Below are 13,673 nucleotides of genomic sequence, written 5' to 3'. Positions count from 1 at the left end.
TCAGGATGCACGTTTATTTACTCATGTATCAGAAAAAAAATCACAATTATACAAGCGGTTACAAAGTCCTAACAGACTATTCTTTGCAATAAAGTAAAACATTAAAAGAGTGGGGGGAATCTTAAAAATCTTTTGATTCCCAAAAAGTTGCCAAAACGTTTACAATTTTGTGCGTTATAAACTTGTAAAGATATTTAACATTATTAATGTCATCATAATAATTAAAATTATTTGTAATTTTAATGTTCAATATTATTCAGGTTTTGTCATTTAATAATCCTGCAGGACCTCGAACCAATACATTTTGCATTATTATATAAGAATTACAAATAAGATAATGTTCATTAAACCGAGTTACATATCTACTTGTATACTTATTTTGTAACATGACTACTTTTCAAAATATGATAAAAATTATACTTTTATAAAGTAGAGAAGATTAAAGGAATTTTGAATACCATATAAAATTATATAAATCAATTCATTTCTAATTAATCATCATTGACATTGTCGTCCAAATATTAAACATAAAAATAAACAACAAAATTATATGTACAATTTAGCAATAAATAATTACAAAATAAAAGAATAATAGTAAATAATAAAATCTAATGTGTAAATGAAAATAAATTTGATTTTTTCTTGATATTTTTTATAACATAGGCTAAGCTGGAATGGAAATAAACAAATAAAAGAAATGTTATACACTAGCTTAAATCAACTACACTGATTTTCCTAAAGAATGCCTCCGGTTTCTAGCTATGTGGTACTATGAAAAGTTGTGCTTTTAAATCTGTTATAGACTTATTAGAAACGGCCGAGCAGTAGACATGGACTAGTACTATTACAGGATATCATTCTTGTTCTTGCAACTAAATTTTGTTTATGATATTAAGAGTAAAAGGATAATACAAATTGTGCATTGGGAATATCAAGTAGCACAATATAATATTGCCACAAATTGATAAATATCAAGGTAACATTTACTTAAATAAAAAGCAAAACGGGCCTGATATAATCTATGTGATTTTAAAACATAGATATCCCTAAAGATAATATTGTAATTGCAGAATTAACCTAGGTAGAATTAGAGCTATTATAATATTTCTATAAAATGCTTTCTTCAGTAATTGTCAAATATGCATAAGATATCGAAGATGATTTTATGGTTTATTACAAACAGTTACCCTTTAAGTAGTAATATTTGAATTGTATTTATATGACACATATTTTAAGCAGCTACTACAGCGAGATTATTGGCGCAGATATGAAAGTAATGTGCGAAGTTCGTAGTCGAGATAGACTTTTCGATTGTAGCATTTAGAACTTACATATATTATATTATATTAAAAATTGTGATATAAATACACACAGACTGTCTTACAAGTATTTTAACACCACTTCTCTTCTGTTGTAAATACAGTCTTCAAAACTACAGATAGGCAATCGGAATGCCAAACTACTTTAAGACAAGCTCACAGACAAACCTACTCGCTACCATATTGAAAAAAAGTTGCATGATTTCAGTAAAGCATTTTTCGTGTAGTGTCTCAGAATATCGACCTGTGAAATTTATTGTCAACGATAAAAACAAACATGGAATTTAACACATTAAATGCAATACATTTTTGTCTATTCAATAATTACTAACTCTAAATATTATATTACCAGTAAATGTAATTACTAATTACATTTACATACTAACTATAATTAGAAATTACTTTCTTCATAATAATCACAACAATATAATTAGATATTTGACTGATTAAATTCGATAAACAATATTGTGAAAGGAGGCACGATTAAACTATTCAGATTGAGAATTCAAATTTTTAGAGTAACATAGTTATTATTAATATTTTATTTATAATGATATTATTATAGAGCGCATTGACATTTACTTGCGAAGAAGATATTATGACTACTGATTAACATTTTTACAAAATAAAAATACATTATTTTGGGATGTCCAATACCCAATTGTTTATCTTATTAAAAGAATAACAGTTTTGGTTATTTAAAAAAACAGTAACGGAATTTTTAACTAATTAGATTTTACGTAAATAAAATATTTTAATGAGCGAATTTAGAATCACGTCAGTCTCGTGATTATAAATTAAGGTAATTTTTTAATACACTATTAGGTAATTTACATTCCGACAAAACATATTAAAATTATGAACAAAATATTAAAAAGCCTAAGCCCATAATGTATTTGCAGTAAATAAACTCCATATAAAGCTTTGCTTTTAAATATTTATCAACAATTAAAAAAATGATTTATTGCAAGACACATGTTCTGAACAAAATACATAAATATGTCACATTAAGTAATATACTAAACATAACATTAGAACAGTGAAATTGGTTAGCGGCATTAAATAAATTTAAAATTCATCGGAAACTTACAATTAACGATGGGACTGCTCATATCATACCATTGACCGCATCACTAGAATACAAGTATTCGGTCAATCGTGCGAAATGGTCACAATGTGATTATTGATTTACATGTTATATGCAATATATATTGCATCGATTTGGTCAGAGAGAAACCCGTCCCGAAGGTGCATACGTTGTTTCTCGCCACGAGAATTGATGGGAACCACTCCAGGGTCGACCACGACCACGACACCTACGATGAGGTGGTGCTCTTCAAGGACAGTATTTGTTACCAGAGGGACCAGGTTCAGGGCTTCACTGTCATTTCCATCGAGTTCTACCACTACCACAAGTAAATTTGTCCACGTAAAGACGGCACTGAAAAATAAATGTAACTTTTATTCACATTGTTAGCTATAGATATATATATTTAAATATGTGATCAGAGAAAAAAACAACATACTAGGCAGATTCTTTATGTATTTTTTTTATTATGAATGCTAGCATTAATATGCTTATTAACAAAATGACACAACAAATTAAATCGGGATGATGAATTTATTTTTTGAGTTTATGACAAGGAGATACAAAAGGTTTTCTTGTTTATGTTTACAAGAGAACTTATTAGTAGCAAATTTTATGGCTTCTGATATAACAAGTATTCAACTATTAAATACACAACAAAAACCTAACCGGCTTAATTCTGATTTTAGACTGACTTGACCAAAGTTGCCAAATAAATAACCAGATTGCTATTTGTTTACCTTAGCGTGATAGCTGACAAAATAAATTGTTACGATATAAAATTGGTATAGTAAAAATAAAAGCTCGACCTCCATTAAAATACAAATTTGGGTAAATGTTACAACATGAAACCAAATGAATAGAAAAGTTGTACATACCATTCTGCAATCTTCTTATGGCACCTCATAACAGAGTTTTCAATGTCAATAGGATGGTATCGCATTCCACGGAGCATAATCGTTTCATCGAGAGCACCTACGACGAACACTGCATCGTGAGTGTCATGAGAGTCTGCAGAGGCAAGGCCAGACATGCTTCCACAGGCGGAAGCCAACGATTCCGTATCGCTGTCACGAATCATTATCGAACTGTCATCACCTCCAACACTCGTCGTGCTAATCTCTGTTCTTCTTAAAAATCCTAAGTATCCTGTCCTTGCATAAACTTCTCCTGTATTCCCAGTGACTAATTGTGCACTGAAATGGTCAGCGTAATCACTTTCATCGCCGTATATTGTAAAGTAACCGCTTGCGTTATGGGGTGACTGCACCCATATCTCACCCAAATGAGAGTCTCCACATTGCCCTTTAGTTTCCGGGTTGGCAGTTATAACTTTCACGCCAGGCAATAGTTTGCCAGATTCCATCAAACAGAGAGAATGTGGACTACCACGTTCCACTAGTGAGACACGGTCGTTACGCAAAGCTCTTAGGTCTACATATACGGTGGAAGGCTCTGGACTGGATGCTCCTTGAAGACATATAGCTATGTTGACGCGACATCCAAATGACGTAGACACTGCTCGTGGACTCAAACCAAGAGCTGAGAAAAGTTTCGAAAACGAATTAGTCAAATTGATCCTTGGGCGTTCTTCAGCAACGACGACGCATGTTCTTACACAAGCTAAATTAATTCCTTTGCTTTTTAGCTGATTGACTGAGCTGCCCAACCCTTTCGTACATAATTCCATTACACCGTACGAACAGAACGTATCGCGAACTTTATACTGGGATACTGCACTTAACCAGAGTGCTGGATTTATTTCAACTTCAGAAGGTGGAATGAGAATAGAGTGATGTCCTGAGTATATACTGCTGAGGCACCAGAGGGCAAATCCGAGGCCACAATATGGGTCTAAGCACAGGGCAATATGCCGTGAGGGGTAAAGTTCACATGCAATCTTCATGGAGCGGCAGAGGGAGGTAACGGCCGCGTGTGACAGCTTGATTCCAGCTAACATTCCAGTAGTTGAAACGCTGAAATCTAAATATGCGAGCATTTCAGCAGTTGGTGCTCTGTACAAAATGGGCAGTTTCTTCTTAGGCATGTCGTCAGTGTCGAGAGTAATAGGCCAGGCTTTGCTATCAAGAACATTGCTAGCTTCTTTAGATCTGAGCAGTTTTATCACAGATTGATTGGATAGGACTAGCGTCGCTTTACTGACATCAACGATCATGCGAACCGTTGGCAACGTGGTGTGAAGGTTTTGAGGATGAGGTGGTCTAATTGTCACCGGGACTGCGCCAACATACAAACAACCGTAGAATGCGCAAATGAGATCAAGTCCCGGAGGAAATATCAGAGCTACATGGTCCCCTGTATTGACACGACCTTTTTCTAATAATAAGTTACCGATTCTCTCTGCTTTCTTGTGTAATTCGGCGCATGTGAGCACTTTTGATACAGCACCTTTTGAATTGAGCAATGTAAATATCACATGGTCGGAAGTACTCTGAGCTCGCCATCTCAATATTTGTGATATGAATTGGTACTGTGAAAGATAAATATTAGTTAATTACGTTTAAATTATTCATTAAAATTTAATAATTAATATTTAAAAATATTATATATACCTTTCGTGCCGCATCAGAGTCGTCAGTGTATCCCATATCTCGCCCTTGAGCTGATGCAAGGCGATTACCTTGGACCAAATTACCAACTATGACAGAAGCTGGGCCAACATCTGTAAAAAATCGTTGTTAGTCGATATCATTTCTTTAAATTTATTTAAATAATATGATGATGTAATAGTACGAAGGGGTATGTACCTGAATGAATTTCCCTCGGTTTGGGTAGATTTGTCACACACGTGTGCGGACACATCAGTACATTGGCGGGATGCAACGTTCCTTCAAGGAATCGCCTCTTACATTCACTGAGATGTATACCTCCGAGTGGCGTTTTGGGGAGGTAATTTGGTTGCACCAGAGCCAAGCAATATATACCCACTTGATGGATCGAGTCGACTGCTTGCAACACGCGAGACATCCATTGGAAAGACTGCATATGAAATTATTAACATTTAAAAATAACTTAATTAATAAAAACAAGAAGCGAACACAATTGAAAGTTAACTAACAATTTTGAGGTATAAATTATCTTTACATTCGTAACATCGTCATGATATTGTGTGCGTGTCGAGCTGATACGATCAAATCTACTCGAGCAAAATGTTACACTATACCTCTTCCTCTCCACAATCAGGTCGTTGTTCCGCTACGATGCAGATTCTCTCGTCACGCAGCACTCGCACTGAGAACACGGCTATACGTCCTCTGTATATAAATTTCATGGGTTCCACGGCCAGCACTGTCGCTATGATATCGTCCATGTTATGCTTCCTTCCCGTAACAGTCATCAGGCCATCGCGAGACCCGCACACGAATACTAAGCCTGTTCGTTACAAGAAAATTTAATCAACACCTTATTTCCACTTCCTATTCTTTATACTTACTATTAGTATGTTTCTTTTTTACCTCCAGGGCCAAGGAATCCGAGTAAACCGCTCCGAACATAGTGTTCTTCCCCAATTGGTTCACCGTCAGAGTCGAGAGGCTGGACCCTGAATACCGTATTGGTGAGACCTGGCAGGCCCCAGTAACCAGACCCGGTCGCGCCAGAGAGCACGCATATTTCACCAACTTCATCCGTCTTGCAAAGATACGCGAGGCCTTCCATTTTAACCACTACGATGACACCTATTTAAAATGAAGATATTTAAAAAAAATATGAAATGCAAATGATTCGCTTAATCAATGTCATTCTTTAATCGCTTGCAGTATTCCGCTTAATATTTACGTCTTGTAGAGGTGTTTATTTCCCACGTTTCCAATGACACACCCGATGTCAGCTTACATGAAGGCATGACTTGTCCACAATCCTGCAGCGTGAGTGACGTCAGAGAATTTTCTGCGTCGACCCTCACGACGCCGTACGAGAGGCCGGACATGGAGAGCACGCCGCGGCCGGCGGACGAGCCCCCGCGACCCGCGCGACGCACGCACACAGTCAACGACTCGCTGCTGCACGCGCACGGGCATATTGCGTCGCCGCGAACTCCTGCACGTGAACGTTACATTGTGTATGTCTGTTCCTAGTTTATGCAAAATATTTTTCATTAATTTTCATAACAATTTTTAGATAAGAATTCGTGAAAATTATAATAAAAATATATGATTTATTGCAGATAGAAGTACTTAGCCTTCACATATAATTGAATAGATGAAATAAATATGAAGTGTCAATCATAAAATTGCAATTATCTTAATAGTTGAATAGCTGTAGCATCTACCATATAGATAAAAATACATATGGTATTGCAAACTTACCTTTACTCTGAAATACGGAAAGAAATTGATCGCACGAAGACAAAGACCAAGGATTCGCCCCATCAGCCACTAACAGCATTCTTAAAGAGCTAAGCAAGATCTCTTTGTGGTCACGTGTTGCCAAGAGGCCCCAATGCAGGTCACGTGACTTCACGATTGCCACCGATGCCCTGGTGAGTGTTAAATTTCTTTAATTTATGACTTCGTCTCACTTAAAATGAATCACTTTAAGAGACATTAGTCACTTCGCTTTATCAACGTATTGAGTCACTTCTCTGGTTCCATCATCTCGTAATAGTAAATTGGTATTAAATGACAATTCAAATTTAAATACCATGAACAAAAATATATATTGTTGTTTATAAGTAATCATAAAGGAGCTATTTACGATTAGATGGTGGTTAAAGTTGGTCGTGGATTAACGTAGAATGTTGTTTTGTTAAAATAACCATTTCAAGATATATCGATTTAACAAACGAGGTACATGACCAAGTATAAAATAATTTGTTAAGTGATTACCAAAATACACCGAACCTGTATTTTGTGATCATATGCATCCATGAAGCCGGGCTAACTTTCATCAAGGCGTATGGAATAAATATAACGTGCATTCCATTTAGTACACTCGCAAGAACGGCGTGCCACAGCCCTGTTTCCCTCTTGAAGTCCAAAACGCAGACCATGTGCTCTCCCTCCGTGTAGTTGCAGGCCACGGAGAGCATTCGGCAATGAGCCAACATTGATGCTCTGTAATCGATAATATATTTTTAATAGAAAAATAAAATTTCACACATCACATCAACATTTCCAAATCAAAAAAATATCATATTGACCGCTTAACTTTTTAGAATCAATAATTAATATTACATATATTGAAAATAATAACGTGCTGAAATTTTTTATTTTATTGTCCCGATTACAAATATAGATGTCGCTGTTATGAATTAAAATTTAATAGCGACATCTACTTCTGAATACGAATAACAATACAAAGAAGAGCCCGCTCTGTGTATCGTATGGGAATACGATACACAGAGCGGACTCTACTTATATACTTCCACCAGATGACAACAGAATGAAACTGAATGAATTGAAAACTTTTGATAACAAAGTTAGTCTAATGCGGCGCAGACTAGACAAAGTTTACTTTTTATCGAGTTCATTGTTCTTCGGAACTCTGAATAAACTTTAACTTTCTACTGTTAAAAAACTTCTGTTACATATTAATGTGAGGGTGTTTAACAGAAAAATGTATTCGCCAATGTCGCTTGTTGTTAATAGTAATGTTCAGCAATGAGGCGAAATTCAATACATATTTCAATAAATGTACGATATTATATTATTTTCGATCTCAATACGATTTTTTTAAAATTACATTACAAAAGTATTGCTCTTCAGAAGCCAATTCAGAAGCCGAGATGGCCTAGTGGTTAGAACGCGTGAATCTTAACCGATAATCGTGGGTTCAAACCCGGGCAAGCACCACTGAATTTTCATGTCCTTAATTTGTGTTTATAATTCGTGCTTGACGGTGAAGGAAAACATCGTGAGAAAACCTGCATGTGTCTAATTTCATTGAAATTATGCCACGTGTGTATTCTACCAATCCGCATTGGAGCAGCGTGGTGGAATAAGCTCCAAACCTTCACCTCAAAGGGGAGAGGAGGCCTTAGCCCAGCAGTGGGACATTAACAGACTATTACTGTATTGCTCTTACTTTTAATAGCTATAGTTTTAATAATTAAAACTTTATAAAGATTACGAAACTATATTTTACATAATAAAAATGAATAAAAATAAATGGTTTCTATATTCGCTACACGCCAAAGAGGTTTTTAAATTAAAAATGCATTTTTTACAATGAAAGAGTAAAATAATATTTTAAAATACTTTGAGAATGAATGGCATTCCAATACGAGCTGTAATCGGATAATTGCATTCAACTGGTATTATTCAAATGGGCTTACGTGGAAAACGTGAAAATCATTGGATAAAGGTTTCGGCGCAGCTACTGATAGATGTACAGAAAAGTAATGTAGCATCCGAATGAGATATTTTATTTACATAATAAACCTAGACAACTATTTGCGTGTTCCTGGAGAAGAAAGGCGATGAAGTCAATATGAATACTACTGAACATTTATTTCACTACAAATCATGTAGAATGTACTTGTACTATTGTAAAAATCAGTTCGGGAATATTGAATGTTGTGTACCAATGAAGCGCTATTATAATACCAGAAGCAAGATTTATTAGAAAATACGAAATTGAATGTTTGGATAAAAATTACAGTAGAAAGAATAACAGTAGATGAAATATAGCGTCCCATGACATACTTATATAAAGCTATTAGGCTTTTGCTGTTAAATCGTTTTTTATTCCTTATAATATTCAAAATTGGTTTGTATTAAATTTTTATATAGTGTATTTATTTAATGAATGGACTTAAATAGAAACACCGTATAACAACTGATTATCTTCTGCAAAAGGATCTTAATGAATGATTATTTATAAATAAATATATATTTATTGACCTTTGCTATATAGCAAAGGTCATTTTGTACAATTCCTTTGTACGTCATTTGAAGAAATAAATTCTCACAATATATTTTTTACTGTGAACGTCAAAACTTATATTTTAACGATATTATTCTAAAACTATTTAAAATTTGTATTTAATTAAGCTTATTGTGTTTTGCTGATGTATTCATTTTTAAAATAAGTGCTACAGTATCATATAAATTAAAGATATCAATTTTATTGATCTAATGCATTACAAAAAATATTTTTTGTAATTTTTATTAACATTATATTTCTAATAAATATATTATGTCTAATAATCGAAGTAAGGGCCACCAGTTTTAAGAGAGATTAGCCAACTGCGCAGGACATATTATAGAGCACAAGTGTGTGCGCAAACTATTCCCTAAGTGCACTCTCTATTCCCTAACTCTCATAATCCGATGGGACGGCAATCCGACATAAGCGGAAAGAGTTCAGGCGCAGAACCTACAGCTTTACGTGCTTTCCGAGGCACGGGAGTGTATCCACTACCAACTTCTAAACTCCAGGCAGTTATTGAAGATTTTCGACAGAAAAACTCAATAACTTTTAATGGTCCGACCTGGGATTTGAACCGAGGACCTCGGGGTCTGCGGCCTTACATATAGCCACTAGACCAAGATGGCAGTCAATAATCGTAGTAGTCAACATATGAAACAATGAGTATTTTTAAAATCCCTACTGAAGAATATTGGTACACATAATTGTCTTATTCAAATTACTAAGAACTAGAAGCTGTCATATTCGATGACATTACATATTCGATGTATCAAACTTCGATCTTTAAAAATATCGATAATCGGCTCTATTAATAAAAAACAATTGTAAGTCAGATCAAAAATTATTTAAACAGTTTTTAATCTTGTATAAGTATTGAACAAATTAAATTATAAATCCATGAAAACATCAACAATCCTATAATAAATACCTTCATAAAACTATATTTGACTATATTTGAGAGCCAAATTTTTGTTCGTATTATGAAATAAAAAAATATTTGCTTTTCGTCAATAATTTTTAATATACTCAGCATAATTATGTTAAATATATTTTAGGATAAATATTTATAATGAAAGTATAATAATTATTAAGAAAATGTTAACGCTTAATTCATTGTTTCTTGACACGCAATAGCATAACATATTATAGCAAAGTTTCTTTTGAATTCATTTAACAGCTCAGTATTTTATTTAAATAAAATACGTTGGCTATTTTCCTCTTTAAACGGATATAGTTACATGTGATTTTCATCGACTATACTATCCGTTTCAATGCCGCCTCGTTGCACGAGATAAAAGAGATGAAAATTGTGTAAGACCCATTTTGCTCAGGTTAAATTTAACAATAGAATAAAATTGTTTGGCATATTTTTAAATATGTCACGGGAGATTTCATTGCACACGAGAAATTTATTTAAAAATATTTCATTATTATAAAAAAAACTATAGCTTTTTTTACAAAGAAGATCGGCGGTCAAAGCTTTTGTATCAAACTTAAGCATTAGAGGCTATAATTACATAATAAATTTGTAAAAAGTAATTAGGAGTTCAAGTCTCTTTTAATACATAACTAGATTAAATAAATGTTAATACTTTTTAATATTTATTGTGACTGTCAAACTTACTAATATTATTACGTCTATATATTTTACACGTTTTTATTATCTTATGTAACCTATCACGCACTTCATCGTCATCTTCATTTTAAATGTATTGATTTTCTGCCGCTTTTATAATTTATATTGTACTTATAGAATTTGTATTATTATAACTAACTCAATAAAACTAATAAAATAAAAAGGAAACTAAAATTGAATGAAATCTTTGAATAAAGTGTTTATTCAAAGATTTCATTTTTCTACAATATTCGATAGCGATGTTTCAAAAGTTATTATCTATCTGTAATTAAATTGTCTTTTCTAAAAATCCCGGATTGAAAATCATAAGCGGCTTAAATGGACAAAGGCAAATGTAAATAAGTCTATGTCGTTCGATAGACAAAAATTCTTGAATATGGCCAGTCGCTGATAATTGAATTATTTTCGTTCCTAAGTCTGTGTAACATCATGACTCGTGCCGGTAACCTTGCTGCAATTGCTGTTTAATGCAAAACCGTGTTATTATACTAAAAATGTTTTGCGCTTTATTTGGGTCACTTCGCTAATTTTACTTCAACAGTATTTGCGATCTTCTTGGCGACAATATATCTTAGCGAACTACATCTAAACATTCAATAATCTTTTTGGATAATTATTTGAAACGAATGAATATTTCAATGATATTTATATACCATGCACTTGACAGACACTTAATATTTTGAAAAACGTCTCACATAATATAAAAAAAGACTGAAATTCAACGTTTGAAATTTACTTATATCAAACCAAAATTTTTCAAATTGTTACTACGCACTTTTTTTAAACTCAGTCCACAGAACGATTTTGTACTAAGCATCAATGATACTATAAGATAATCCAATCCATTAACGATCTGGAAACTTCCTTCGAGTGTATCAAGTACTAATAAGAAAATGGTCATGAAAGGCATAGCTGTTAATCAAATGTAATATTTCGTAAAATTACGAATGCATGCGTAGTGTAAGTCTCTAATTCTAATTCATATAATAACATATATAAATTCATATAATAACATATATATATAACATATATAACTATTATATCATCAACTTAAAAACCTTTATTCTGAATATATCCAAAAGTTACTATCACATCGATCGAATAATTCATAGAATGTTCGGTACTTTTAAACAATTCGACGCTTCATCGCTGCAATAAAGTTAACAGGCATTTTCATATTAACTCACTATGTATAAGTAAAGTTTAAGTTTATTTTGCATTTACGCTTTAAAGCTCTCTATGTCGAAACAGGTTTGCTGAACGATTGAGTTAATCCAGAATATTTTTCCGATATCACATTATTATTTTGTCTTGAAAAATGTTACATTTGATTTTTTATTGGAATGTGTCGGACGAAATTTTGTCTAAGCATATGATTCTATAATTCTGACAAAGGCAGTCAGTCTTCTCGTCAACAGCTGAAGACTGCCTTTGCTCAGGGGAGGGACATTAAGGGTATGTTATTTTATGATGGTAGTGGTATTATTTATTGCTCACCAAGACAAACTGAATTTAATGTGTATCTTAATGCTTACCTCGTGACAATAACGCCCATAGCGGAACCATCAGCTGCTGATGTATGTTCTATATGCGCTGGACTATCTTCAGCGGGGCGGGGCGGAGGGATCCAATCTCGAGGTGGTCTGGGAAGCTTCTCCGTAGACACCCATTGGAGTGATGGCCAGCCACGGAATGACACGACATCTCCTGATGACGTCTTAGGGAGACCTGTGCAATTTAACCTATTAATTTTGTATATATAATGTACTAATAAAATCAAAAAAGTAGATATATTTTTCTTTTATTATAAACTGTTACATTTTTTTTGTTTTTTTCCGGATTTACACAGTAACGAAGAAAAACGATTGATATGGTTTCTTTCTTTCATATTATTGTACTTTGTAAGTGTCACATACCAAACGCTGTAACAAAACTGTTGAAATGGTGTATATATTATCAAATATAGTATTTTATAACTATGCAGTCGTACATATCATTCTCAGTTCGGTAACTTTCGACGTGAACGTTAAGGAAAAAATATAACTCGTCTAAACTCTTATGGATACAGTAAAACTTTGTATACGATTTGTAGATCTCTAATATGTTTACAGATATGTCTGTTGCATCGTTTACTCGTATTTATTTCTGATATAAAGACCTCATAATAGAGACGAAAAATAAACGATAATTTCACTCAATATTAATCCAATACAAAATAATCAACATGTTCTACATGTAAATTATGTAAGTGTTAATAAAATAATATTTAAATAGTTTATCAGAGTTATAAGTAAATAGTATATCACAACAGAATCGTAAACACACATACATACACACATACAACTGCCGTATATGTCGAAGTCGTACACTTATTTCGGCTTAGCTCTCATTCGCCAGTTCAATAAGAAATTTCGTTTCAAAAACATTTTGTGTTAGATATTTCATTTATTAATAATAATATAAACGATACAACATTACGGTATGACCCACGGGGATAGAGTAGCTACGTTTAACGCTGGTGATACCACGCGGAGCAGCTGCTTTAAGATTTTCGACAACGTAAGATGTACTAGCACAGAGTACATTGATGGAGAGATCGTTTGGCTCAATACTTATTATACATACATTTGTTATATAAATATATCTAAAATTATTTAAAAAAAGTCGAAAGTATGGACGGGAAGCCAGTCCACATATAGTAAGTTACCTCAAAAAGTGGTAAAGTTTTGATTGTGAATTT

The 13,673-nt window shown here is 33.3% G+C and overlaps 1 protein-coding gene across 8 annotated transcripts in view; it reads right to left on the bottom strand.

Annotated features, from left to right (window-relative positions):
* Positions 1–13,673, bottom strand: part of LOC126780449 (disco-interacting protein 2) — a 64,061-nt gene continuing 50,388 nt past the window's right edge. For 6 of the 8 annotated variants that reach the window (XM_050504941.1, XM_050504943.1, XM_050504942.1 and 3 more), the window contains 10 exons: positions 12,469–12,661; positions 7,269–7,481; positions 6,735–6,904; positions 6,205–6,465; positions 5,883–6,104; positions 5,591–5,799; positions 5,175–5,406; positions 4,980–5,089; positions 3,285–4,897; positions 1–2,760 (listed from right to left, as the gene is read on the bottom strand). In XM_050504941.1, the coding sequence (XP_050360898.1) occupies positions 2,508–2,760; positions 3,285–4,897; positions 4,980–5,089; positions 5,175–5,406; positions 5,591–5,799; positions 5,883–6,104; positions 6,205–6,465; positions 6,735–6,904; positions 7,269–7,481; positions 12,469–12,661 (3,476 nt within the window). In that variant the 3' untranslated portion in view covers positions 1–2,507. The remainder of the gene's footprint in view (positions 2,761–3,284; positions 4,898–4,979; positions 5,090–5,174; positions 5,407–5,590; positions 5,800–5,882; positions 6,105–6,204; positions 6,466–6,734; positions 6,905–7,268; positions 7,482–12,468; positions 12,662–13,673) is intronic. The other 2 variants (XM_050504944.1, XM_050504949.1) reach the window with 1 other exon arrangement.

Source organism: Nymphalis io, chromosome Z (genome assembly GCF_905147045.1).
Source record: "Nymphalis io chromosome Z, ilAglIoxx1.1, whole genome shotgun sequence".
Classification (NCBI taxonomy): domain Eukaryota; kingdom Metazoa; phylum Arthropoda; class Insecta; order Lepidoptera; family Nymphalidae; genus Nymphalis; species Nymphalis io.
Note: the sequence above shows the minus strand (reverse complement) of the source record. Positions and strands in the feature narration are given on the sequence as shown.